The sequence below is a fragment of the Struthio camelus genome, chromosome 18, assembly GCF_040807025.1.
Source record: "Struthio camelus isolate bStrCam1 chromosome 18, bStrCam1.hap1, whole genome shotgun sequence".
NCBI lineage: Eukaryota > Metazoa > Chordata > Aves > Struthioniformes > Struthionidae > Struthio > Struthio camelus.
The window spans coordinates 902,304-930,060 of record NC_090959.1 but is presented as its reverse complement, the minus strand read 5'-3'; the positions used below and the strand labels follow the sequence as shown (position 1 = coordinate 930,060).

General features: G+C 55.4%; 1 protein-coding gene across 4 annotated transcripts in view; it reads left to right on the top strand.

Moving 5' to 3' along the window:
- CHD6 (chromodomain helicase DNA binding protein 6) overlaps window positions 1-27,757 on the top strand; it is a 72,207-nt gene that overhangs the window by 24,804 nt on the left and 19,646 nt on the right. For 2 of the 4 annotated variants that reach the window (XM_068912017.1, XM_068912015.1), the window contains exons 6-28: window positions 1,426-1,491; window positions 1,987-2,045; window positions 2,412-2,529; window positions 4,058-4,144; window positions 4,427-4,561; window positions 4,879-5,000; window positions 5,629-5,872; window positions 6,383-6,559; window positions 8,334-8,477; window positions 10,366-10,621; window positions 11,174-11,384; window positions 11,892-12,087; window positions 12,725-12,889; window positions 13,782-13,961; window positions 14,094-14,204; window positions 17,849-18,051; window positions 18,481-18,680; window positions 23,425-23,584; window positions 24,615-24,704; window positions 25,445-25,548; window positions 26,285-26,414; window positions 26,731-26,791; window positions 27,684-27,741. In XM_068912017.1, coding sequence (XP_068768118.1) covers window positions 1,426-1,491; window positions 1,987-2,045; window positions 2,412-2,529; window positions 4,058-4,144; window positions 4,427-4,561; window positions 4,879-5,000; window positions 5,629-5,872; window positions 6,383-6,559; window positions 8,334-8,477; window positions 10,366-10,621; window positions 11,174-11,384; window positions 11,892-12,087; window positions 12,725-12,889; window positions 13,782-13,961; window positions 14,094-14,204; window positions 17,849-18,051; window positions 18,481-18,680; window positions 23,425-23,584; window positions 24,615-24,704; window positions 25,445-25,548; window positions 26,285-26,414; window positions 26,731-26,791; window positions 27,684-27,741 — 3,277 coding nt within the window. Of the gene's footprint in view, window positions 1-1,425; window positions 1,492-1,986; window positions 2,046-2,411; window positions 2,530-4,057; window positions 4,145-4,426; window positions 4,577-4,878; window positions 5,001-5,628; window positions 5,873-6,382; window positions 6,560-8,333; window positions 8,478-10,365; window positions 10,622-11,173; window positions 11,385-11,891; window positions 12,088-12,724; window positions 12,890-13,781; window positions 13,962-14,093; window positions 14,205-17,848; window positions 18,052-18,480; window positions 18,681-23,424; window positions 23,585-24,614; window positions 24,705-25,444; window positions 25,549-26,284; window positions 26,415-26,730; window positions 26,792-27,683; window positions 27,742-27,757 lie in introns of all 4 variants that reach the window. The other 2 variants (XM_068912016.1, XM_068912014.1) reach the window with 1 other exon arrangement.

Genomic DNA, 27,757 nt, shown 5'->3' with positions numbered 1-27,757 from the left:
GCATGGCCTTGGCTGTCCCAGACCCTGTTGGGTGAGTGGTATGGGAGGGAGTCCTTCTACGTGCCCTGCAGGGACACAGTGTCCTGGCAGCTGCCCCCTCCTCAACCTGCCCCGTGCCTCTCTTGGAGGGGCCTTAGTTGGAGAAGGAACATCCCAGGGCTGCTCTACCCAGTGGCCAGGCTTTGTCCCCATCTGAAGGAGACGAACACAGTCTTCCTCCTTTCTGCTCTGCACTTTGCTTTTTCTCCTGCTGCTGTACCATTTCCCAGCCTGGACAGAACTGATATTTCTAATGCTCAAAAAAGCTCCAGACGTTTTTGCTGTCTCGCCTCTCCCCTTAATCTTTTCCTGCCTCTCCTGCTGCAGCACAGACAGGCACAAGCCCTCAACTTGGCTGTCAGTGGTGCTGATCCTGCTGCAGAGCATGGCCAGGAGAGACGGGGGCCCCTTGGCCTCCCTGCTTGCTCCGTGCCTTGGGTCTTGGGACTGGAAGCTGGCCAGTATCAGGACCACCTCCAGCAAAGCTTGTGTGCTCAGAGCAAGGATGTGTGGGTTGAGAGCCCATGGGTGGCCAACGGAAGGTCTCTGTGGCCTTGTGGGGTGATTTCCTCATGGCAGGCCCAAAGCTGAGTGGCTTGGCACAGAGAGCTATGACAGGGTGTGGAGCTGCCTCGTCTCCCTTCAGGAGAGGGCATGCAAAGGGAAGGAGGCCAGCAGTTCGAACTTAACCTGGGAGGAGCTGGATTGATAGTGGCGGGGCTAGGGTGCTGCTGCTCACGTCCCCCTATTTTCAGGCTTCCATGACCCACATGTCCCTGCTGGCCTGGGCATGGTCACTCCGTGGATGGGTCAGTTGGGTCTCGCTCTCTTGAGCGTGCAGGGCTAGTGCTCTCCTGAGAAAGACCCTGTGGCTCAAGGGGACAGAAAGTGAGTTGGGCCAAGTCCCTGCTATCCACCAGCTGAGCACAGAAATGAAGGCTCCCACTGTGGCCTACCCCTGTCCTAGCCCTACCTCTCTGGTCCACATTGGTCTTTCTCTGAGTGATTCAATTAACCCAGCAGAAGCAGGGCTGAATTTCTGCCAGGTGACCTGTTAGAGGGGCTCAGCTGCAACCCCAGAGTAAGGACTCCCCTCCTCTGTCCCAGCTGCTGGCTGCCGAATTGTGTGGCCCTGGCTGAAGTGGCACCAGGCCAGAAGAGTCTGTCATGGGTGAGTGTAGCTGGGCTGGCAGCATCTGGACGCTAGCACCCAGAAAGGGTTCTCCAGCCCCCGCTCTCCCAGCGTCCTGCCATGTTGGCATTGCCTGCCCGGCTGGTAGGTTGGGAGAGGAAGAAACAGCCAGCTTTGTGCTGGGAGGGTGCCAGAGGCCAAATCATACAACAAGCTTGGAAACCAATGCTCCGGTTTCCTCCCGGTGTCCCCAGGAGCCTCCCGAGGATGATGCCAATATCATTGAGAAGATCCTTGCCTCCAGGATGGTGCAGAAGGAGGTGAGTGACAAAGATCTCAATGGGAGTGAAGGTCCCTGGGCAGAGGAGGGATGGGCTCTGGCTGCCTGGCACAGTTGGGTCGTGGAGAATAGCAACACTCAGCACTGTTGTGTCATTCCTTCCACCTCCTCTTTGCAGGGTGCTGAGAGGGGGATGCCCGGAGTGTCACCTTTCTGGTTGGGGATCCATGTGGTACCTGGCCTGTCCTGGGCACCAGAAAGCCTCTGGAGAGGAGTTGGGGCTGGTCTGGTCCCCAGGAGATGTTTGAGCCCCTTGTGCTCAGGTGTGGTCTCAGACCACACTCCCCAAGGCCACTGAGCCTCCAGGGCGGGAGCCATGCTGAATGTCATGCAATCCTTGCTGTCCTCGGGAATCAGCCTGCCTGGAGCCTTTTGACAGGCTGGAGGAGGCCTGTCTGGACCCAGGCTGCAGGAGTCGCCCCCTCTTTTTTACCTGGGCTCTGGCTGTTGCTAACTGTCCTTCCCTTGGTTTCAGGCTCACCCCGGAGGCCTAGCGTATGAGATGGAGGAGTTCTACGTCAAGTACAGGAACTTGTACGTGTAGTGTTATGCTCTTTGCCCGGTGGTGGTGTGGATGCAGGAGTGAGGGGCAGACTTCTCACTCAGCCCGTTCTTGCCTCCGTCCCATCCCCAGCTGCAGCCCCAGCTTCCTTGCCTCACTGCTCCCATCCTCCCTAGCCAGGCTCTCTGCTGGTGTGTGGAAAGCAACAAAGTCACTGCAGCTGCAGTGCTGAGTCTAGGCCTGGACCCAGGCCATTATTTTCTCCAGATGGGGGCTTCACATGGCAGGCTGTGAGCTGGATGCTCTTTGGGTTGCTGGGAGCTCCCTGCTTGTCTGTACGGCGGATGGGAACTTTGCCCACAGGCTTCTATCGTGTTTTATTGATTTTTCCTCTGCAGCTCCTACCTTCACTGTAAGTGGGCAACTCTGGAGGAGCTGGAGAAGGACCCCAGGATCTCTCAGAAGATAAAGCGTTTCCGGAACAAGCAAGCTCAGATGAAGCATATTTTTACAGAGGTGAGATCTGAGTGCAGCAGGTTGCCATTCTCTTCCTCTGACACAGCTGGGCCTGGTGTGGTGGCTGAGCAGGCCGAGAGCCAGGCACAGCCTCTGACATCTCTCCCTGCCCAGGTGAGACCAGCTCCACAGCCAAAATCCCTGGATGGGGCTGGGCAGTCAGGGCTCCAAGTGTAGCTGCATCTGCCCTGCTTGAGCTCTCCCGTAGGCCAGTGAGCCCTCAGTGCTGCCCAGAGCCCTGCCCGTGCCCTCCCGCTGACGCCGCAGCTACGCCAACCCCACTGTGGCAATGTCCAGGTGAGCAGGTGGGGCTGTTGGAGCCAAGGAGCCGTGACAGTGCCCTGAACACCTGTGGTGTCACCGGAGGAGGCACGGTCAGGGTGACAAATGTCACTTGCTTGGCATTGCTTGCCCTGGAGTGCTGAAGCAGACCATGAATCGTAGCCTTGGGGGAGGGAGGGCAGCATGTGGGGCTGGAGGTGCCTTCTATGTTTATTGAGGAACATTCCTCCTTATGGTGGAGAAGGGATGCTGCAGGAGAGAGGAAGCTATAGGTACTTGGGCTTATGGGCCACTTCTGCCTGCTCCACTCGATAAGCAGATTAATCTTGTTTAATATTGAGGGATGCTCTGTAATTTATCTTGCTGCTCTGGAGGCAGTTGTTAGATCTCCTTGAACTGCCCCTCACAAGTGTAAATCAGGCCAGTAGGCTATGCGAGTTGCTCCATGGATGTGGATGCACAACGTGGAAGGGTTCAGATTTCTCACTCCTGAATCTATTTGGGATCTTTCTCAGGAAGCAAAGAAAAAGCATGTGTTTGAATGCGCTGTACCATTAACAATTCAGCAAGAAGCAACTGCTGTTTCACTTGACTAGCTGGGGCTTGGAGGAGCCCATTGCCTCTCATTCCCTAGCCCTGGACGTGTGTCTGTCCAAAGGAGCACTGCTAGTGTAAAGCTCACTCCTCCACAGGCCTTCTGGTGCCCCTGCTCTGGTGTCAGGATGAGCCCTTGTCTCATGAATGGATGCTGCTGGTGTTGCCTGTGACTGCTGAGCTGGAAGCGTGTGGAGGAGAGAGACAGAGGGAAAGAGAGCAAGGCCTTCTCTTTGGTAGAGGACTAGAGGTTCATTGCGGGACAGCTGGGGGGGCCCCCAGGAGGTGCTGCGTGTGGCTCGGCACTATGGCAGTCACAGCTCTGGATGCTGAACATAAGCTCAGGCACACAGCTCAGGAGCTGTGGAGCACACAGCTCAGGCTTTGTACCTCGAGGCCATGTGGGCTGGGGCACGCGTTCCTCCCTCCCAGCAAGGGCCACGTGGAGCCAATGGCCACTCTAAAGCAAGGAGTTTGCCTTCTGCAGGGCTCCTGTGTCCTCCTCTGTCAGAGACCTGTTCCTATGGGCACTCCAAGTGCTGAACTCAGCAGCATCCTGGGGACAGATGTGCCGCAGCTGTTTTCTCGTGCCCGCCATCTGTTTAACCCTAGGATCACCTTGAACCTCTCTTTCTGTTCTTTGTTGTCACAGCCTGATGAGGATTTGTTCAACCCAGACTATGTGGAGGTGGATCGAATCCTGGAGGTGGCTCACACAAAGGACCCTGACACCGGAGAGGTGAGTGGCTGCCTCACTTATTTGCCCTGCGGAGGGATGGAGGCTCAGCAGGATTCTTGGACCCTGGAAATGCATTGCATGCAGTCTTTGACAAGCCTGAGACCTTCCCAGCGTCACACAACCAGAGTCCTGCCCAGGGGCCATTGGGCACGGGGAGATGACATGTGGGCCCCTGACCGTTCCTGTGACTGACTCTCACCCGTGGCCTACGGCCAGGTCCTTGGCCTGACCTGTTGGTGAGCTCTGCGCTGCTCTGCCAGCCTGTGTCTCCTTGCGCTACAGGAGGTGACTCACTACCTGGTGAAGTGGTGCTCTCTGCCCTACGAGGAGAGCACCTGGGAGCTGGAGGAGGATGTCGACCCAGGGAAGATTAAAGAGTTTGAAGCCCTCCAAATCCCTCCAGAAATCAAGCACATGGTAACGTACCCAGAGGTAATGTACCCGACTGGGAGCTCGCTGCCCTGGAAGGGCAGGGATTGCCTGTGTTTTGCCAAGATCCAGCAGCGCTGACCTTTCGGGCCCTGGACCTTCAGTGCAAGCCCCATATCTTTCCCTCCAGATGGGCTAGCAGGATCTGAGGGTGGGATACTGAGGCTGAGACCTCTCTATGAATCAGCTGACTGTCGATGTCTGTTTTGAAGTGTTGTCCTGAGGTGCAGTCCCAGAAGTGGGGCCTGGCCGCACGGAGCATTGGCCTCTTCCTCTCCATGGATCTTGCTCCTGCTCTCTCCTAGGAGCGCCCGGCATCTGAGTCTTGGCAGAAACTGGAGAAGTCCCGGGAATATAAGAACAGTAATCAGCTGCGGGAGTATCAGCTGGAGGGAATGAACTGGCTGCTTTTTAACTGGTATAACAGGTAAGGAGGGGCTGGAGCCTTGTGCTCTCACAAGGAATCCCTCTGATAGTGGGGCCTCAGCGCAGGCACAGCATACGCTGTCATGGGAGCACCAAGGCCAGGGCAGCAGAGCCAATAAGCAGGAGCCTGACAGCAGCCAGTGAGACCTGCCTGTGCTGGAGCTGACAGGCAGCAGCCAGAAAAATTGTATTTGTTTTAGCTTTGCAATGCAACCTTTAGGAATGTTTCTCTCTGGTAAATGCTGATGCAGTTTGGAGATAGTTTGGGTTTAGTGAGGGGTTTGAGATACAGCTGAATTTTGGCATTGGTCAGACTGCTGGTGACCCATTCTTGTGGCAGGAATGCAGCAAGGCTATCAGATAGGTCTTTCACTGGCTAGCGTGCACCCAAAGGCATATTTTACACTAACTTTGGGTTCATCATTTGCGAGTGAGTGGGTGATGTGGCAGTTTAGGCGTCTTGTAGTGCTGTACTGATGCCGCAGGGTTGCAGGTCTCCCCACCATTCACTTTGCAGGGTAAGAGAGGTGCAGGTGGAGGTGACCCGTCAGGTGTCACATCGGGGAGTCAGTGGCAGAGTGGTTCCTGCTCCTACAAGGCATGTTAACGTCCCCCGTCCATCTCTGCAGGAAGAACTGCATCCTGGCTGATGAGATGGGGCTGGGGAAGACAATCCAGTCAATCACCTTCCTCTCAGAAATCTTCCTAATGGGCATTCATGGCCCCTTCCTCATCATTGCACCCCTCTCCACCATCACCAATTGGGAGAGGGAGTTCCGCACCTGGACGGAGATGAATGCAATCGTGTACCACGGCAGCCAGATCAGCCGGCAGATGATCCAGCAGTATGAGATGGTGTACAGGGACACACAGGTGATTCACGCATGCGGTGCTCCCAGCATGCATCCTTCAACCCTGGCTTTCTTTATTTGGGAAGCACTGGGATACATCCCAGTGAAGCTTGTGGTTCATCTAGAGAGGGCAGTGAAGCTTGTGGTTCATCTAGAGAGGGCAAGGTGATCTTTTAAGACCCCTTTGCTGGCCTGGGCTCCAGAGTGCACTGTGTATGGGTGAAGAACAGGCCCAACTCACACAGGAAGGGAAAAATGCAGCAGAGCCCCAGCCACAAGTTTTGACCAGGCTTGCCTGTCTAGCCCAGAGCAATGTCTGGGTTGGAGAGACACAGCCTGTGGCCAGCATGTGAAGGCCTGAAGTAACCTGCCTGCTTCTTGAGGGAGGTAAATCAGAGAATCCCAACTACAATTCAGTACTGAGAGGGTGGCCAGCCTGTGTGGACCAGCAGGGATGTCTGTCTGCCAGGATCCAGCCAGTGTTCTGCTGCCTTGCAGGAGTCATGCGCTGCCTCTGGTTCTGTCTCCACAGGGTAACCCTCTCCCCGGGATCTTCAAGTTCCAGGTGGTTATCACCACCTTTGAGATGATCCTTGCCGATTGCCCAGAGCTGAAGAAGATCCAGTGGCGCTGTGTGGTCATTGATGAGGCACATCGCCTGAAGAACAGGAACTGCAAGCTGCTGGAGGGGCTGAAGCTCATGGCCCTGGTGAGCACGTCCTTCCCAATTTCACGTGAGAGCAGGGTGGACCAGAGGTGGCAATGCCTAGCAGTCAGATACCACAGCCAGCTTCTTGGGCCCTTCACAAGGGCTGAGAGCTCCCTGTCTCAGAGGGGAAACTATCTATCTGACCCATTAGATCACTGAAGCAGTGCCAGTGGTGGGGGGCTGTTTGGTGGATGAGGCACTGATGACCTGCATCTGTCACAAATTCCTTTTTGCTGAAGTGGGACATTAGCCCACATGTGGTCAAATCCCTGCGTGTTCATGTTCCTCCTATCTATAAGTGGGACATTAACCCACATCTGGTCAAATCCTTGCGTGTTCATGTTCCTCCTATGTATATGCACTCCCTGGCAGAGCACTACCCAGCCGTGCAGCATGAGGCAGTTGCTGGCCAGCAGTATGTTGTGTCCTTTGGCTGTGATATGCCTTCTACCCTGTGGTCAGCATGGTTGCAGTATTGAAGCTCTTTTTTCACTGCTCTGCAAGCATGGGACCAGTCCACGCCAGAGATGGGTTGCGGGACCGTGCATTGTGGAAAAGGGATCAATGAACTGCCCTAGGAAGTGGATTTGGGTGTCCATCTCCTTTCCTGCACTGAGAGAAAGGAAGGCTATTTGCACCTCACAGCCGTACTCAGCTTCTGTCAAACTTGCCTGCAACAGAGCCAGGCCCCCAAAGGTTATCAGTCTGATGTCTCCAGTGTTCCCAAAGACCCTGATGTTCCCTGCTGGCCTTGTGGCTTGCACAGGTACTTGCTGGGTTGTGAGCAGCCTGAGGCAAAAGGGAGTTGCTGCTGGCCCCCCTTCATAACCATCCTTTGCGCAAGTCCCATGGGAGCCTCCCAGAGACCTTATATTTGCCCTTCTTTCATAGCTGGTGAGCCTTGGGAACATTAGGTCTGGCAGAAGGATTTGCTTGAGCTTGTTAGTGAGCACCCAAGTCACCAACTCTACCAGCACAGAGTGGCTGGTGAGCCTGGGAGGCAGCACCCAGCAGCGCCTGATGCTGGAGCCCATGGTGCTGGCGCATGGAAGGGAATGCGTTCTCCTCAAGGGGCTCCTCCCTTTCCCATGCTCACAGCTCTTTTGAGGGATTGTCTGGAGCTATGTCTCCTTTTATTGTACATATACTTACATGGAGAACCTCTAATAACAGCTCTTCCTTGTTCCCAGCATGCGGTTGACACAGTCATATGCCTCTGCTCATTTTGGAGCACTCTGTTCTCTCTGGCCCTAGCAGCAGGTTTCTGATGCTCCTCGATATCACAGGTGGGGAAATCAAGGTACAGAGCAGTGATGTGACCTGCACTGGACAGAATCAGCAGTCATTTCCAGAGCACCCGACTTCCAGGCTGTCAGTGCTATGCCATGCTCCCCCTTGTGCTACTACAGAGCACTGGAGAGAGAAATCTTGCCCCCAGGGGCACTGAGGCCTGGGCTTTGGTAGCATGCCCATCTACACGCCAGGACAGTCCTGCCTGAGGATCTTGTGCCAGCTCAGGGGCCAGGGTGTGGGGGCAGTGTGGAATTCTCAGTTTTGGCTGTTCTTGCTGCACAGAGCTAGATCATGCATCCAGGGGAGAGACTTGGGAATCATGAGATGGTACTGCACGGCACCAGTGGGCACCCTTTCTGGGAGTACACGTGCCTCCAGGCCACAGAATGTGTTTGTAGGGTTGGAAGACAAGGAGCATTGCACTCATGTGGCCTCTTGGACCCATCCAGAGGGTCTGAGCCTGTTTTCTGTATACACGCAGGAGCATAAGGTGCTGCTGACAGGGACCCCCCTGCAGAACTCCGTGGAGGAGCTCTTCAGCCTCCTGAATTTCCTGGAGCCACAGCAGTTCCCATCAGAGACGGCCTTCCTGGAGGAGTTTGGGGACCTGAAGACAGAGGAACAGGTACCAAGAAGGGCCCTAGAGGAGTGAGGCTTGTGACTATTAGCACAGGCCATTGGAGCATTGGGTCACCAGGCCAGGGGCACCCTTAGACATGTGCTTCATAGAAGCAAATAGGACCCCTCACTGCTTAAAGGTCAGCTCCTTTCAAGGTGCCCTGCTGCAGCCCTGGACTCAGCTGGGAGAAGCTTTGGAGAGAGGAGACCAACCTGTGCCAAGGCCACAGTCTGCTCCCCGCCTAGCTCCCTTCTTCCCCTTGCATGCCTGGGCAGCTCAGTACATCCTGCTTTTCCATCACTTCCTGTCCCTGAGAAGAGCAGGAGCATAGCGGGAGTGAGAAGGTCCAGAAATGCATGTGTCAGTTACCCTATCAGGTTCACCTGGGGAACTCTCCTCCAAAGTTGGACCTGAGTGCAGGTCGCTGAAAGCAGCACAGTCCTGTGGGCTCTGCTGTTGCCATTAGAGTGTCTGGCTCAAGGGGAGTTTTCACAAAGATTGTGATCCTCAGAGAGTGAGCCCTGGAGTGCATGGCCACATGGAGCAACCAGCATCTCAGCTGCTATCAAAGCTCCCACCCCTGCTCCTTCAGCAGACACATTCCCCCAAGGCCTCCTGCAGTCAGTGTTTGCATATGCCACGTGACGCATAGGATGCGCTGGGACCCAGGGGCTTTTGCTGTTGCAGCATGTCAGACAGGCAACAGTTAACACTGAGTGCTGGAGAGTAGAATTACAGAATCACAGAACAGTTGAGGTTGGAAGGGACTGTTAGAGATTGTAGTCCAAGCCCCCTGCTCAGGCAGGGTCACCTAAAGCACTTTGCCCAGGACAGCTTTTGAATATCTCCAAGGATGGAGATTGCACAGCATCTCTGGGCAAACTGTTCCAGTGCTCAGTCACCCTCACAGGAAAGAAGTTTTCCCTTAGATTCAGATGGACTTTCCTGTGTTTCAGTCTGTGCCTGTTGCCTCTCATCCTGAGAAGAGTCTGGCCCCCTCTTCCTAACACCCTCCTTCAGATATTGATATGCATTGGTAAGATCTCCCCTGAATCTTCTCTTCTCCAGGCTGAAGAGTCCCAGCTCTCTCAGCCTTTCCTCATATGGCAGATGCTCCAGTCCCTTAATCATCTTAGTAGCCCTTCACTGAACTCCCTCCAGGAGCTCCATGTCTCTCTTACACTGGGGAGCTCAGAACTGGACACAGCACTCCAGGTGTGGCCTCACCAGGGCTGAGCAGAGGGGAAGCATCACCTTCCTTGGCTGCTGGCAACGCTCTTCCTAATGCAGCCCAGGATACCGTTGGCCCTCTGAGCTCTGCCGTTCAGCCAGTTTTCAGTCCTCTTCACTGTCTGCTTGTCTGGCCTGTACTTCATCAACTTGCCTATGAGGATGTTATGGGAGACAATGTCGAAAGCCTTACTGAAGTCAGGGTAGACACCATCCACTGCTCTCCCCTCATCTACCCAGCCAGTCATTCCAGCATAGTAGGCTATCAGGTTGGTAAAATGAACAGGCTGGTAGAAGATAAACTGTGGAAAGAAGTATCACCCTGCAAGACAGCTGCAAACCCAGCCCTTGACTGAGAAGTCCATCTGCTGGCTCCTCTTCACAGGGAGAAACCAGCCATGGGGCCTCTGGTGTAGTCAGCAGAGGTGCTGCAGATTTCATGGCCCAGGACCAGTCATTCACGTGCCTGCCCTAGGGAAGCCATCCCCTAAGTTGCTCTGGTTCTCAGCAAAGCAGTTGCTTTAGTGTTCTGGGCTGTTGACCACTGGGCCGCCGGTAGTGGGTTTCCAGCCTGAGGAGGCTCTGGTGTTGCAGGCCCTTCTGCCAGGTCACCATGTGCTTGCAACGCAGGGAGGGCACTGAATCTCTGTGCTTGCTCTGGCAGGTGAAGAAGCTGCAGTCCATCCTGAAGCCCATGATGCTGCGACGTTTGAAGGATGATGTGGAGAAGAATCTGGCACCCAAGCAGGAGACCATCATTGAGGTGGAGCTGACCAATATACAGAAGAAATACTACAGGGCTATTCTGGAGAAGAACTTCTCCTTCCTGTCCAAGGGCGCCAACCAGCACAATATGCCCAACCTCATCAACACCATGATGGAGCTGCGGAAGTGTTGCAATCACCCATATCTCATCAATGGTGAGGGCTCTGTGCAGGTGATGTGGGAGGGCCTGGTCTCACTGCACACGTACTGGTTGCTGGCTGCAGAGCCCACGCAGCTTCGCAGCCAGCTCTGGCCTTAGTGCTCTCTGCTGCTGGTGTGCCCATGCATCCAAGCGCAGCGCAGGATGCAGTGATTTGCCTTGCAGCTCTCATGGTCAGCCCAGCTCGTTTCAAATGCTGCTTGCTTGCAGTCAGCAGCAGCCTCAGGGTCTTGCCATGCTCTGTGTAGAGCTGGGTTTGGGGGGCATCCTGGATCCTGGGATGCTGGAGAGGAATCCTCTCCAGCATCCCAACCTGGCTCACTCTGCTAGTGCAAGCTGTGAAGAAAGAGTAGAGTCACAGAAGTGAAGGGGCAGGTCTCTAGTCCAGCCTCCCACTCACTAGATCAGGTTGGCTGCATGCGATCTGTTTCTTGTGTGATGGCTTGCTGTTGCCCTGACAGGAGGCTGGGGGCAGCTGCACTACCAGTCCACTCAAGGGGCAGAGCAGGGGCCCTGCCTACAGCTCACTTTCCTTCTCACCTGGCAGGAGCAGAGGAGAAGATCCTGGAAGACTTCCGTAAAGCGCACAGCCCAGAGGCACCAGACTTCCAGCTTCAGGCAATGATCCAGGCAGCCGGGAAGCTGGTGCTAATTGATAAACTGCTTCCCAAGCTGATAGCAGGTGGGCACAAGGTGCTCATCTTCTCCCAGATGGTGCGCTGCCTGGACATCCTGGAAGACTATCTCATTCAGAGGCGGTTAGTACAGGCTTCAGCATTCACCATGGCCCTTCCATGTCATGTCCTTCCTAGACTGTAGGTAAAGAGCAGAGACAGCCCAGGGAGGGGTTTTGGCCTTTCTGTGCCTATGGACCAAAGAATCCAAGCTACAAGCTACCTGCTGGTGGGTGCAGAGACCCCCAAAGCTACGCAGCTCTGACCTGTTTTGCATTGCCCAGGGCTCGTCCTAGGAGTGACCAAATGGAAATAGGCCCTTCCCTTGGTCCTGGTTCTGGCAGGGCACATGAGCCCTGTATCCCTACACAGAGTGTGGGTTTGTGATGGTCGTGCCATCGTAACAGGAATGGCTCTTGGGATCAACCACAGTGTGTACAGGCTGATGGGGACTGAGCTTCCATCTGTGCGCAGGTCCTGCCAGCAAACCCAGCCTGTCTGCATTCCCACACAGAGCCTGAGGGAAAGACCAAAAAATGATCAGTAACTGTAGCCAGTTCCCTGCTCTCATCTCTTCCCCTCTTGGAGCAGATACACCTATGAGCGAATTGATGGGCGAGTGCGCGGGAACCTGCGCCAAGCCGCCATTGACCGCTTTTGCAAGCCCGATTCGGATCGCTTTGTCTTTCTCCTCTGCACCCGGGCGGGTGGGCTGGGCATCAACCTTACCGCTGCCGACACCTGCATCATCTTTGATTCAGACTGGAACCCACAGAATGACCTCCAGGTAACGGGCCAGGCTGTGATGGCCCCAGGGCCGCTTGCCTTGGGGGAGCGTGAGAGAGACAAGACAGCTAGCATATCCCATAGCACAATATCCCACAGCATATCCCACAGCCAGCAATCCCATAGCACAGCCACCATCACTCATGCCAGCCAGGGAGAGAAGGGCAGCAGCACCCAGCCATGCTGGGCATGGGGTGCAGCACTAGGAAAGCCGGTAGGAGTGCAGGCTGGGGGAATGTGTCATGGGGGGTATCCTGGCTGCCAAAAATAGTGTGGCTCTAAAGGCACAGGTGACTGCAGACCAGGCAACACTTTCCCCATGTCTGGTATTGGAGGATGTGAAGTGTTGGGTGTCTCCCATCTGCAGAAAGCAAAGGCTACAACCGAAGTCCTGTGTGCTTGCCCAGGAGTGCACGGGTGTCAACACCCATGCCACGCAAAGCTGGTGCTAACCAGTACCTGCTGGCATAGCCACTGCAGATCAGCTGCAAGCACTTGGTGAGGGGTGCCCTGGGAGGTGGGAGCAGACTGTGGTGCTGGTGGGTAAGTGGTGGATGCTGATGGTGGGTGCTACAAGCCAAGCAGTCACCATGATACTGGGCTCACTGTGTTTGAAACTGTGTCCTCTGCTGTCCCAGGCTCAAGCTCGCTGCCACCGGATCGGGCAGAGCAAGGCAGTGAAAGTCTATCGCCTCATCACCAGGAATTCCTATGAGCGTGAAATGTTTGACAAGGCCAGTCTGAAGCTGGGCCTGGATAAGGCTGTGCTGCAGGACATCAACCGCAAGGGCAGCACCAACGGGGTAGGCTGGCTGTCAGAGTGGGACTGGGTGGGAAGCTGTGCAGGAGAGCTCTCCTTCTTCCCCTGCGACTTGTTCCTGTGCTGACTCTGTGGCAGGGGGAAGCATGCAGGGCTATGTCCACAGGTGGGGGACAAAAGCCTTGTACTCAAGGTGGGAAGGATGCAGCCTGCCTACCTAGGCTCAAGCCTAGGGATGTGTGGGGATTGGTGCTGTCACAAGGACACCAGAGCACCTAGCTGGTCCCTGCCTAGCACAGGACACTGCCTAGCACAGGCAGTGTCACCCTTTCCAGGGCCACCAGTAGACATAAATCTTATCAGAACTAGCCTACGTCCCTTGCCCGTCTGCTCCGCCTGCCCCTCTGCTACCAGAACTGAGGAGGTCCAAAGCCTGCCTGGCAGCTCTCCTGCCCCTTGTGAGAAGAGCTTGCTGGCTGTGTTGGCAGCTCACCCAGTTCATTGTAGCTGTGCAAGCCAGTTTCAAGAACAGTATGCAGCACTGAGCAGAGAAGAAAAACAGAATGAGGAGAGGAAGAGGCTAGGTACCTGCTGGAGGAAGAGCAAGTCACTGCCAGGTTGGAGCAGATACCTGGGCATGCTCTGGGGGAGGAGAGCCCGGTCCCGCACGCTTGTACTGCTGCTGTTTGGCCTGGCAGGCCTTCCTTGCACTGCCCCAGGGTTTGAGAACATGTGCAGTGCTGTGTCTGGGTAGCAAAGACTGAACTCCCTGAGCAACATTTTGAAGTGACCTCTCTGTTGTAGCGGTGGAAAATCTGGGCTGACTTGGGGCATCTCTGCCCTCCCTCCTGGGGCAGAGAGAAGAGCCTTCCCCTGTTGTGCCAGTGCCCAGGGCAGTTGGCATAGGGTTGGTGATGCCCTTGTGTCTTGGGCAGGTTCAGCAGCTCTCAAAGATGGAGGTGGAGGACCTGCTGCGGAAGGGTGCCTACGGCGCTCTTATGGACGAGGAGGACGAAGGATCCAAGTTCTGTGAGGAAGACATTGATCAGATCCTCCAGCGCAGAACACAGACCATCACGATCCAGTCTGAGGGGAAGGGGTCCACCTTTGCTAAGGTGTGCTGTGCTCCACTGGGGGGGAAGGACAGATGTACTTGGGGGGCTCTTTGGGTGAAAGCACAGCTGAATGGTGGGTTGGAGGTTGGAGGAATGATACCTGGAGGTTCACTGCTCTTCTTTCACTCCTAGGCCAGCTTTGTAGCATCAGGAAACAGAACTGACATTTCCTTAGATGACCCCAACTTCTGGCAGAAGTGGGCGAAGATAGCAGAGCTTGACACAGATGCCAAGAACGAAAAGGTAGGATCCAACTTGCAAGCACACACTGTGCTCGTCTGCCCTGCAACGGACCTGACCACTGCCTGGTGTGGTACGCCTCCTCCCCGTCCTCCAGACAGGAGCTGTGGGGCTTCTGCTGCGGAGTTGCTGCCACTGGGCTCATGAAGAGTTGCATTTCAGTGAGAGATCAGGGACGGTAGCAATGGAAGAGTGACCCATAAAAGCTGGCTAAAGCCCTGATTGCTCTGAAGCCACGTTTTAGGTGGGTCTACCTAGTACATTTTGGGATGCCCTGGGATGTGGTGGCCATCCTGGGAGCGCAGCCTGTGAGACAGCAGGTCCGTGCCCTCAGCTGCTCCCAAGCCTAGTTAAATTGGGGAATGATTGGGGCTGGCAGTATGCAAGGAGAGGAGAGGAGGAAACAGTCAGAACTTGACATGCTCATGAATCAAGCAGGCTGATGCGACTGTGTGTGCGAGGTCTGGAGCTGTGCTGGAGCTCCCCGCAGCAGAGGGGGTGTGAACACCTCCCACTGCCAGCTGGGGTGGGTGCTGGCAGCCCGGGCAGCTGTGGCTGAGGGTCCGGCTGTGGCATAGAGCAATGCCAGGGTTGTCCTGTGCCAGGTCTGATCTCCCAGCTCCCTGGCTGGCCAAGCCCTCACCACGCCTGGAGGCATGTCTCGTTAGCTCGAGGCACACCAAGGCCAAGCTGCCATACGCCCTGCCCAGGGCAAAGAGAGGCCCAAGTGCCGGCTTTTGCTGTGGCTGGGAATTGATGGGGTGAGCAAGACTCTTCCCACACTCAGGGGAAGCTGAATAGCCACTCTCCAGCCCAAGCCTGTGTCCAAGTGAGCCCCAGCACCCTGGGAGGAGGGGAGCGTTTGGGCTGGCAGCTCTGGAGCAAGCCTAGCGAGCTGGACTGCGGGACTGTCCGTCACCCTCAGTGCACTGAAATGAGCTTGTATGCTCCAACCCTAGAAGCCCACCATGCCTGGCACATTCGTTTCATCACAGCCCTCCGCCATTCCTGTCATGACCCTGCCACCCCAGGTCTCCCTGGCTCAGTGGAGCAAAGGAAATGGGGTTTGTCATGGTGAAGCTCAGCAGGGTGCCCTGGCTCTCCTGGTGGCTGGCAAATAGTGAGGAACCCAGGCATGCCCCGAGACCCACTGGCCCTAGTACACTCTCCTCAGCCGGTATGGCATCGAAGGCCCTTGGGACCATGGCCATATTCAGGGCCCACCTCAGCGGTGAGTCCAGCCATTTAGTGAACTAGAAACAAAGTTGATTCTGAGGGGGAGCAGGTAACATCAGAGCATCCCTTGGGTCTGTCATGCATCATGCAGGCCTGTTTAATTCCAAGGTGAGCATAATTATCCCATAATAGCCACACTCCCCTATTGTGATTTATTCTTGGTGTTTAATGTGTGGGTTCCAGCAGCAGCATGGGAGGATATTAAGGAGCTGTGGTGGCACTGTGGTGCTGAGAAGCTGCTGCTCAAGGCACTTGTGTGCACTAGCACCCCCACATCCCAGCCTCTCACAGGTTTCACTGACTATGGGGGGACCCCTGGACCAGGGAGTGCCTTACTGAGTGGGCACTGGGCTACTGGTGCTATAGTGGGAGTCCCATACTGGGAGCCCTTGTATTGGAGCAGGCAGTTGGTGCTTGCTGGAACTCAGCACCTCTTTGCAGGGGAAATGTCTCTTTCTGATGAACACGGTGATCCTGTGTGGGCCGTGAGGTGCCATGCTGCTTCTCTGCCTTGTTTGTGCTCACAGATGAAGGCGGGTTGCAGGGAGGCTGAATGACGTGGCTGGAAGTGCAGTGGCCCTGGGTTTGCAGAGCATGGCTGTATGTGGGTGCGGGGCCTGGTGTGGGTCTCAGAGCTCTTCCCCAGGGTAGAGCAGGGTGGCAAAGAGGCTGCCAAGGGCTCTGTGCCTGCAGGGGGATGGACACAGCTGCACATGGTGTCTGTAAATGCTGCTTTCTCCGCTTTGCTCAACTTCCCATATTTTCTGGGCAAAAGGAAGCGAGCCAGGTCAGCCCCGCGGCCAGTGCTGTACCGCCGTGTTTTTGGCCCTGGCAGTGCAAGGAGTGGGAGGCATGAGAGGAACTCTGGCTCGGGCAACTCTTCCAGTAGTTCCCCTTGCTCTTGTGGTGCCAAATGCTCTCTTAGGCAGCCTGTTGGATATTTCTCACATCCAACAGGATACTAGCCACATCAGCCTGAGTCCGTGGGGTTGTTCAAAGGTGGCGTGGGTCAAGCCCAACATCCAAGCTTTGCTTACTATAATCAAATTGCTCTAAAAGCCAAACACCGTACCACTCCACCGCCATCATGGAGGATTGTATTACTCTTTTCTCCATCTGCAATCGCAGCCCTTCTGTCTCACTTCCAGGCTAGCGATGGGAACAAGGAATAAAGTCAAATGGATCTGGCAGGGCCATTCCATGTCCAGACAAGGGTCTGGACAAGGGTGCAGACTAAATGGACACTCTTGAGAGTCTTGCCTGCTGCCCTCCCTGGCAAATCAGCTCCTTCCCAGGCGTGCCTGTGCAGAAACATGGTAGCTGGAGCTCCTGGGAGACTGGTGCTTGGCTTCAGCTGATCTGGTAGCAGAGCTGCTGGACGTTCCCCGCATGCCCCTGGGGAGCATCTCCCAGGCGTAGTGTCCTTGTTCTCAGCCACGGCCTGCTCTGCCCGCTAAAAGAGCTTTCTAGCAAGGCACGTAAAAGCTGAGATGGAGTTGAGGAGAGGCTGGTGACTCATTGCTTGTCTGGAGGCGAAAGTGAGCAGATGGGGTGTGGTCCCTCTGCTCCTACCCCTGAGCTCGGCTTGCCAAGCTCACGTGCTCAGCGAGCAGCTGGGCCTCTCCACCCTGGCTCTTCCGGCAAGTTCAGGGCTCCATGCAGCCTGCTTCAGCACAGCCGTAGGGCCCAGGCTACCGAAAAGCTAGTGAAGGCAGCAACACCATAGCAGATGGTCTAAGACAGCAACACGAGGGAGGCCCGGCAGCTTTGCAGTGTTCTCTGATCGAACGGGGGAAGCAGGAGAGGGTGTGTGTGTGTGTATGTGTGTGTATGCACACCTATCTCCATGTGCTTGAAAGCAGGACAGATTTAGAGGGCCCAGTGATGTCTTGGATGCATTCAGCAGCGTGTGGGGGGAGAAGAGGCATGTCCGTGCTGTTTAATTCTGCTGCCTCCTGCACCTTCTCAGTAGCTGGCTTTCTTGTTCCAGCCCCACTTACCCCACTTCAGCACAGGAATTACACTGTGTCCGGCACGGCACTTGGCCCAGGCATTGCTGGGAGGCCCGGGAATATGACTGAGAGCTGAATCAGCTGCTAATTGTCAGCAGTTTGAACCCAAACAGCTCTAATTTTTAGACTGCAATTGCTCAGGCCGAGTTTTGTGCTGGCCAGGAATTGTCTTGTGCATGCAGGCAAAGCTGCATGCAGCTAATTGGGAGCAGGTATCATAGTGGCAAGGCGTAAACTAGCCATGGGGCTGGCCAGCCACTGACTGGGTGCTGAATGTGGTCCTGGGGCTGGAAGGCATGGGCAGAGCAGGGAGGGCAGCATGGAAAGGGCCCTGTGCCCTGATGGAGGGGGCATTTCTGCCCTTACCTGGGCACATTCTCTTTTCTCTATCCCTTGTAGGAGAGCTTAGTCATTGACAGGCCCAGGGTGCGGAAGCAAACCAAACACTACAACTCCTTTGAGGAGGACGAGCTGATGGAGTTCTCCGAGCTGGACAGTGATTCCGACGAGCGGCCCACACGCTCGCGGCGCTTCAACGAGAAGACACGGCGGTACCTGCGGGCTGAGTGCTTCCGTGTGGAGAAAAACCTGCTCATATTTGGGTGGGTCCCGCCCCCTCCTGAATAGCGCGGTCGCGGCCTCCAGCTGCCCCGCACACACATGGGCCACTGGCTGCCTGAGCTGCTTTTTGTCCATCGCGAGTGACGGCTGTCCCCCAAGCAGTGTCCCCTCCCTCCTGCACTGACTTCTGTGGTGGGACCTGGACTGTTTGGCCCAAAGGGAACACCTGGGTTGGAAGGAGAGTTACGTGGGCAGAGCATGAACCTGCCAGCAGTCAGGGCTCCCAAAGCCTGCTCCTGCCTCTGCCCTGTTCAGTCCTAGGCAAACCTCTCCCTTCTTTGTGCTCCCCTAATGCAGGGACATAACAACCTCTCCGCATGGGAGCTGACAGGACTTTGCCACCATGCTGGAGAGAAGGCGCTGGAGGTGTCTCTAGTTGCTTAGGAAGGTTTACTGTGTTTCTCTTCTAGCTGGGGACGCTGGAAAGATATCCTGACCCACGGCCGGTTCAAGTGGCATCTGAATGAGAAGGACATGGAGATGATTTGTCGGGCCTTGTTGGTCTATTGCGTCAAACACTACAAAGGGGATGAGAAGATTAAGAGTTTTATCTGGGATCTCATCACGCCGACAAAGGATGGCCAGAACCAAGCTCTGCAGAATCACTCAGGTATTGCGTGTTCTCTCTGTCATTGCATCGCTACTTGTCGCCAGCGTGCCTGCTGCCGGGACTGAGGCTGCAGAAGTCAAACCAAAGCTGACTGAAACAGCCATGAGGCAGCCGTGCTTGAGCACAGGGACTTCCTCTGTGCAGACCAAGTGGCTGCCGTGGAACTGATCTCCACACAGACCCTCAGAAAGAGCGGCAGAGGCTGGCTGAGTGGGGGAGGGTATTTCATGATTCCCAGCGCCTATGTGGCCTTGGCTGGGGCAGAGAGAGCCTATTGGTAGGAGCAGAGATGCCAGCCAACTCTCGAGTGGGTGCTGCTAAGTTTTCTCTTACTGGGGCTTGGGGATACTCTTAGGGCTCCCCAGTGCGGAGAGATACTGGGCAGTGAGTTCATGGGGCACAGCTGCTGCGCGCTGTCAAGCACGTGAACATACTCGATGCAATAGGTGTGAGGGTAGAAGTGCCACTCAGAGGGTGGAAGTGCCTGGCTGTTCCTCAGGGCATCGCAGGATGCAGAATGGATCGTTGCACGGGAACCCTGCCTGTGCTTGCTGGGAAGCCCTGGCCCTAAAGCTAACAGCAGAGACTGCCAGGTGCTCCTCTTGCGGCTGCGTGATTCCCCGACCATACCAGGGTAAGCTGGTGATGCAGTTTGTGCAGCGGTCTCACCCTAGGTAGCCAGCTTGTGTCTCCCCTCATCATGGTTCTTATCCCAGACACACTGGTCTGCAGTGCCTGCCTTGATTGGGGAGGTGCAGTTTTGCTGGTTTATCCTGAAACCTCTGCAATGCAGAATCCTAACAAGGTGACGTGGCCTTCTCCCACTTCATCTATCTAGCAGGTTTGGCTGTGCTCTCCCTGTTCAGAGGACCAGTACACATCTTTTCCAGCCTGTGTGAGGTCTAAATACCCCACGTATTGCACCGTATGTGGAGTTTTTAATTCCATGTGCATTCTCTTTGGCTGAGGCTCTCAGTGTACCCTCAGCTTCTGATAGGGGCCACCCAGAGCCTTCCCCTTCCCCCCTCTCCTGCTGCACTGTCTGACTCTCTCTTTGGGGAGAGGGGCACTGCACCTTCACCCCCATGCCTGCAGTGCAGCATCTGCTCTCTGTAGGCGTCCTTCGGAGCTGGAGCAGCATAACAAATAGAGCCCACCATGCAAACAGCATCATGCAGCCACAGTGGCCTTTGTCTTTAATGATATGAAGGCAGAGCCTGTGCTGGCTCCTTGGATCAGCTGGAGGGTTGCAGCCTGAGACACATGGTCACTGCCTGTTCTGTGTTAGAGGACTCTGCACCAATCTAGCAGCGTAATGCCTGTATCATGCGGCTTCTGGGACAGGTGAGTTGGGCTGGGAGAGCAGCCTGGGGGAGGCCTTCTTGCTCTCACAGAGAGTGCTCACGGCCCCACGGCTGTGTCTGCTTCTTGTGTGCTTGTGATCTGTGGTAGAAGGTGAGTAGTTACGGGACTGGGACTCTACAGCCTGCTTTTGACGCCAGTGAGCCAGGCTGAAACCTGAGGCTCCCATTTCGATGTGATGGAGAGCACAGGAGGCTGTTTTGAAGTGGCTCAATTGGCAGTGTGAGGCATGAGGCTGTTGGATGCTGTCGCTGAGCCCCAAGGGCATGCCGTGTGTTATTTAGTGTTTAGAAAACACTAGTTTAGTGTGCAGTCTCAAGACCCAACATAACCATTTCCTTCTATCTGGAAATGTCTGACTTCCTTTACAGCATGCAGTCTGAGCATATGGCCTTTAGCGCCCAGCTTAAGTCACTCCAGTCACTTCCTACAACATGCACGTCAGCAGTGCTGCCTCCTGTTCTTACCACAGAGCCCTGCTCAGAAAAACAATGGGGCTTACCTTGAGAGCCCTACGGGAAGCAGAGCAAGAGTAAGAAACAAATTGGCTGATATGAATGGGCTTGATTGAGATAATGCCAAGTAACAAACAAGCCGCGGTTTCGGTGGAGGGTCAATAATGCTTTACTGCAAGAGCAGCACTAAAATTGACGCATTTGGATATTTAGCAGAGGGAAGCAGCCAGGAGCTTCTCCATCAGCTTGCCGGTGTGGCTTTTCCCAGCTGTGAAACCACGCTGTGGCCTTGGCCAGAAGGGACAGCGAAACCATCTAGCCTAACCTCAAGAATTGGACGAGAGCAGAGAGCCCTCCGGTGCAGAGCAGTCACGCTGCTGGCCCTGCCATGGCTCACCAAGGAGCCTGAGGCACCCCTCATGTGTTTGCAGGGAGCTCACCAGGCAAGACTTGCTCCGGGAATGCCTGCTGTGCAGAAGACAACAGAAGACATCCAAGACCCCTGCTTGTGCATCCTGGGGACTGTTCTTTCCCAATCCTAAATCCAGTAAAGTGTGTGACTGAAAGAGGGTGAGCAGAGCCAGCCCACCGCAGAGCTCTAGTCTAATCCATCTGATCCACCCCTATCCCGGCCAGAGGCTGAGCTGCCGAGGAAGGCAGTGTTAGCCCAGAGTTCATCGGGCCAAACTGTCCTGGGGATAGAAGCCCTGGTGACCGCTGCTGGTCCCAGGCAGTCACCTGGGCTGGAGTCTTTTTACTGTCATGGAGCGGCAAGCATTATGAAGGTGTTGAGGACACTGCAGCGCTTTCTGTTCTACGCAAGTGTCCAAGACAAGATGGATGGGGCAGAACTGCTGAGGCTGTTCTTTCCCCTTCACAAACATATGACAGAGGAGGAATGCCTGCCCAGGGAAGTGGCTCATCTCTCTCAGAAAACTCCAAACAATAGTGACCCCACCAGGAGTCGTTTCCATGTTCCCCTGTGAACTCATATCTTATTTCAAGGTTGAAGATGTGTTTAATTTTCAGCTCCAGCCACTGGATCTCATTTTATCTTTGTCAGCAAGATGGAGATTGCATTCCTTTTCCATTCAGCATCTCTGCCAAGTGTAAACACCCCCCTGCAGTGATCAGGTTCCCGCAGAGCCCTCTTCCTGATGCACAGAATAGGAAACAATTCTTAAAGATCATCAGGATTGTTTTCCAGCCTTTGATCATTTTGGAGCTTCTTGTTTGAACTCTTTTCTCCGTTTACCATGATGTCCTTGTGGGGTGAAACACACACTTCAGAACTGGCCATGGTGTCTAGGTCAGGCTCTAAGAAGAGCTGTGCCCAGGATCATGGTCCATTCCATGCTCCTATTTGATATTTGAGTACATCTAGGGGTCACCTTATCTGTTTGGGCTTGCCTTGTACTAAGGACTCATAGCAGTACAGTTTCTGTGGTGATCCCTAAGTTTTTCTTGGAGATAGAGTCTCCCACACTCCGAGTTTAGCCCGTGTGCTTTATTTACAGATCCCACACCTGCATTTGGCAGTAATGAAAGACACTATAAACTCTTTGAGATCTGTCTGTTCTGATCCATCTAAGGTATGTCATGTCCATCTTATGTAATGCAAACTTTAAACAAAAATGGCATGCCATGTTAAATAGGATGTCAAAGAGTGCGGCTCATTGCTTTTATCAGCCAATTCTGTAATCTTATTAAAAAGACAGAAGGCTGTTTTAATAAGATCTTTTGTCTCCTGTTCCAGTGCTGATTGACAATTATATCTGAGCTACTGTGAGCCTTTCCATGATTTTACCCAGCTCAAGTCTTATATCCAGTCATCCCCTTTCACCCGTTTTGAAATAGCTTTTCAGCTGTGTACCCAAGCCACTCTCTCTGGTCGCAGGCACAAAATCTCAAAGAACGGCACAGTGTTCCCGCCTCTGTAGTAGGAAAGACCTGAAGAGCCACAGAAGACAGACGAAGTGGACTGAGTTCTTTGAGTTCTCTCTTCTGGGTCCCAGGCACTGCAGTGGGTAGAGGAAAAACCATGGCATATTGGCGTGGAGGCACAGGGTCCTCCCCTGCTGCTGCAGGACACAGACTGTATCTGGAAGAGTTTCAACGCCCTGCACAGCCTTGGTCTGGTTCTGGGGCTAGAAGAAAAGGTGCGGGGTGCTGGGGGGTTCCAAACTGTGGCATGGTGTTAACTGCACACAACCCACTGAGGGTGTGGAGCTGGGGAGCCAGGGGCTGTTAGTGGCTCTGTTAGCTCACTTGGCTTGTGTGAGGTCCCTGGGGGGCTATGGTTGGAGCCTACCCAGGTCCTGCTGATGCTCAAGGGGCTGCAAGCAGGAGCCTGGGGAAACAAGGCTCTGTGGCTGCCACAGGGCCCGAGTGCCAGTGTGCAGAAGCAGAACCAGGTGCCGGGTGGGTGTGTGGAGCCTGCCAGAGGGAAGGTGTCAGGCGGTGGGATATTGAGCCCTGCTGCTCATCCCAGCAGAGCGAGCTCCTGCCTTTTCTAGGGCTTTGACTTGCTTAATGTTTGTCCTTGGCAGCCTGTTCCAGCCACCCAGGCAGAGACATGCCAGTCCCTGGCTGTGCCAAGCATCGTCTGTGCCCCAGAACTGCCAGTTGGACTGCTGGAAGGGGGCACATCCCCACCTGATGCATCTTCCTCATCTGATCTCGGTGCAGTGTGGTTTGGGCTCTGCTGTTCGGTGGGAGCAGTTTGGAAACCTGGGCACATGGCCCTTCCTACTGACGTCTCCCCTGACCTTGGCTCACCAGTCTGCAACAGGGAGCTTTGCAAGGCCTCCAACTCCCCAGCTGTGCTACCCTGCCTGGACACTGCAGTGCTGCAGACGCCTCGCAGCGGTGCCTGGGCTGTGCCCTTGGTGCCCATGGTGCTCACATGCTGCCACTTGCTGTTACAGGTTTGTCAGCACCGGTGCCCAGGGGCAGGAAGGGGAAGAAGACAAAGAACCAGATGCTGCTCCCAGAGATAAAGAACGCGGACTGGCTTGCTACATGCAACCCTGAGATAGTCCTGCATGATGACAGCTACAAGAAGCACCTCAAACAGCACTGCAACAAGTGAGTGCAGGAGCCCACCCCAGCTCACAAAGCCATGGCATCTGTGCTATGGGTTGTGGGCCTCTAGCATGGAGAAGGTAGGAGAGAGCTGTGAAGGGCCCACAGCCCACGCTTTGGTACAATGGCATTTCTAAGCTGGAGGCTGAGCTCAAGCCATCTACCCTCCAGCTTCCTCTGTCCTTGCCCTGATGCAGCTCCATGCTCTACCTGAACCCTCGTTCCAGCCCTGCCTGCTTGGAGCAGGGCTCATCTTGGCTATACCGAGAGTCTTAAGCTGCCTGTGTTGGCAGCAGCTCTTAGCTGAAAATCTGCGTAGCTAGTGGAGCCAGTGACAGCACAGAGTTGCAAAGGGCAGCACTGAGCCATGGTGGAGAGAAGTCCCTGAGAGATTCGTTGGAAGAGTAGTTAATCCCAGAGCTGTTTGTGTCCCAGGGTGCAGAGCTCAGGGTTGACTCCTCTTCAAGCACAGCCTGGGTCCACCACGGAGGGTCTGCCCCCTTCCCTGCCAGCACTGCACACCAGGCAGTGCCCACCACTAGTCAGGGCTTAGTGGCATCACTGTCCTCTCTGGTGCTGGGTCCCACAGCTCTGCCGCACATGCCCTTCCCTCCCTATGGGGCTCCTTTGGGATTTAATTGTGTTAAGTCTACACAATTATGGAGCTAAGCAGAGGTGAGGCAGGAGGACTCAATCCTGCTGCTGGGTCACTCTTGGGTTACTCCAGGTAACAGGAGAAGTGTCCTGAGCACCAAACCTCTGCCTGCAGGGCCCCAGGAGAGCACAGGGCAGGGGACTGTGGTGTGACACCAGTGCTCCTCTTGCGAGGGGACAGACGGCTTTGAGGAAATGAGTCCTCCACGGGGTGGGAAATGCACTGTCGAACAGTGGCTTTGCTGACCCTCAAGAGAGTTCCCCTGCAAACGGTGCCAGGAGACAGTGCAAGCTATGGCGAGGGATGTTGGGCCAGGCCCTGGGCTGGCATATGAGCAGCTATGTGCTAGCGTGTGTTCCTCTCTGCACCCTGGGACAGGGTTCTGCTGCGCGTGCGAATGCTCTACTACCTGAAGGCTGAAGTGCTGGGGGAGGCCGCTGACAAAGCCTTCGAGGGGACCCCTGCCAGGTAGGGTGCTTGCGGTGAATCCCTCTGTTGCTTCTCGGTGAGGTGGTGGCAGCACTTGAGCAGGGTCACAGCTGTGCAGCCCAGCCACCTCTGGCTTCACAGCAGCTCCAGATGAGTCAGGCTCTGCACCAAGGACAAGGGGAGCAGCAGGCTCTGTGAATGCCATTGAGCCTGCGGCCTTCCAACTCCCAGCTTTGTTGCAAGGATTCAGCTCTCAGAGTTTAAGAGAGGAGTGCAATATGCTGAGCTGTTTCCTAGAGCCAGGGGCTGCTGCCTTCCTTGAGCTGGGGCTAGTGGTCTGTACCGGCACAGCTCCATTAGTGTGAGTCCTTGTGGAGGGCACACTGTAGCCCACCCCACTGGACACTTAACTGGACTATTATTTTAGGCTGGTAGATTTGAAGAGGATTTCTCCCAGCAGGTACTATTTAAATCAGATGGGAGCTCCCCTTGGTATTGCTTGGGTAGGAGGGGAGAGGGGCTGTGCAGTCGCCCCGTCTCTGGAGAAAGCGGAGGAGGAAGGCAGTGGGTGCAGTAGAGCAGAGACTCCAGCTCTGTATCCCCAGGAAGGTGTGCATGCCAGGCCCCAACTGGGCGACACGCCAGCCTCACATTCGTTAACTGTCCCCAAGCCAGTGAGGAGAAGCTCCTGTCTCCCTCTGCCCCTTGCTGGCAGTGACCAGCACACTCCAATGTCTGCTGAGGCTGGGAGAGCGGCACTCATGCCTTGTTCCCTGCAGAGAGCTGGACGTGCTGCTGCCAGACATCGACTATGTGGAGATCCCAGTGGACTGGTGGAATGCTGAAGCTGATAAATCCCTTCTCATCGGTGTTTTCAAACATGGTACGTACCCAGCCTTATCAGGTGGGTGGTGTTGTGTGAGAGGGACCCCTGTGGCCAGACAGCCAGACAGCTGTCCAGAGCTCCAGTACCTGAAGTGGAGATGGCTTGTTTGTCTCCACATCAGTGTGAGGGGACAGAGACCAGCTGTGCACAGCATCTGCACAGGGCCAAGGCAGCTCTCCGTGGGGTGCCTGCAGCTGCAACACTGCCAGCTCATTCCGGTGGCAAGGCAGGCAAACCCCAGTGCTGCCAGTGGCCAGGCCTGGGCAACTCTTGGGGAGTTGCTTCCCTTGTTTTGCCAGGAACAATGTGTTGTTGCCGTGTGAGGGTGAGCTGGGGAGGCAGGCGCAGTGCCTCTCCTGGGAACTCCAGCCTGGTCATGAAACCTCCTTGCAGCCTCCAGTGGCCAAAGGATTCTTCACTCCCAGCCCCAACCTGTCTTGGGTGCTGGGCACAGCTTTCCGAGTGCTGTGCTGCCTCCCAGGAGGGGTTGCGTTGTGTGGTGGAAACGCACTGCCTGCTCTTTCTCTTTGCCTGCTACCTCAGGGTTGCAGACCAATTAGCAGCTTTTGGGAAAGCGTTCTGAATTTCTGGGTTTAAGAATTGCGCTTGGAGAGACAGACCATGAGAGCTAGATGGGAGCTCTGTCCCCCAGAGCAGGAGGTTTACCTAAACCAGGCTCAGGCCTGGCCTTGTGCCATTTTTCTCCTTTTTGATGGCCTGTGGCCGTTGGCAGGTTATGAGAGGTACAACGCCATGCGGGCAGACCCAGCGCTGTGCTTCCTGGAGAAGGTGGGCATGCCAGATGAGAAGCTGCTGTCTGCAGAGCAGGGTGTCAGTGATGGGGCCCAGGACGCTACTGAAAGGTAGGCAGGGGATAGAGCTGAGCTCTCAGGGACTGTTTGGCTTGCTTCTGAGGGCCATGTTAGAAGTGGGGTCAGTACTCTGGGGTAAGCTGTGCTCAGGGAGGGCAGCGAGAGGGAGAAGGAAGCGGGCTTTGTGCAAGTGTGAGCATGGCAGGCATTGGGGAAGGATGGCAGGCTGGAGCTGGCTTTCTGGTACAAGGCTGAGGGCTGCCGCATGAAGACAAGTGCTGATTCTCTACTCCATCCAACAGACTGCTAGCACAGCCAAGAGAGGCTGCGCTGCAGCTACCAGGGACTAATTCATTATCTTACCCAGGGGGAGCATGGAAAAGGAGGAGAACGGTGGAGAAAAACTGGAGGGGCTGCCGAAGCAGGAGGTGAGTGGGGTTCACGGTGATCATGCATGTCTGCTGTTGCCAGGCCTGCTCTCCTGTTCTGTGCTGCAGCTGTAGCTCTTTCAGCTCTGCTACAGGTCTCAGGAGAACCAGCATCTCCTGTGACCCTGCTCCGTGTCGCCTTTGCCTTACCTTGCGTAGGCTCTGCCCCACGCTCCCTGTGTTGTCCTTGCTCACTGGAGCACTGCTTCTTCCTTTATCTCTCTGTGTTTCCTGTTGATCTGGATTGTATCTCCCTCCTGGAGAGCTGACACGGAGTGAGAGCCGTGAATTGCCAGGAGTGCTGGGTCTGACACTCAGCTTCAGGAGCCATGCAGGCCCCTGGCAAAGGAGCGATGGGTGTCTGGAGAGGAATGGCCCTGGGGGAGAGGAAGACCAGCGAATGAGGCGACATGTGAGAGTGCAGGGTTCGACTGAGCAACACAGGTGATTGCCAGCACTAGCACTGCTGGGCAGTGCTGCTGCGTCACCATGTCACTGCGTCACCATGTCACCATGTCACTGTGGTGGCCAGCGGCCTCACCTCAGGGCTCAAAACAACATAGCTGACCTGAGCCGTTGTCTCCCCAGCGTGGGGCAGGAGGGAATGCGGCTGCAGCATGGCCAGGCTGCAGTGGGAGAGCTGCCAGAGCTGAGGTGCTCAGGAGCTGTCCTGCCCATGCAGCTCTGATCTCATGCACTGACAGGTACATGCAAGGGGAGCCAGCAACTGCAGCCAGAGCACGCAGGACACACGGCCCTACCAGTCCCATCACCCCACACCCTGCCAGGGCCAGGCCATGCAGCTGAGAGCTCCCGCTGGGGAGGGCTGCCTGGACAATGGGGGTTTCTGCACAGGTCTGGAGAGGCCCTCTCTGACGATTTCTTTCTGCAGGACATCGTGGCTGCTGGGGTGGGTGAAGCCAGTGAGAAGCAGGATGAGCCAGTGGCAGGTGAGGCTGTACCTTC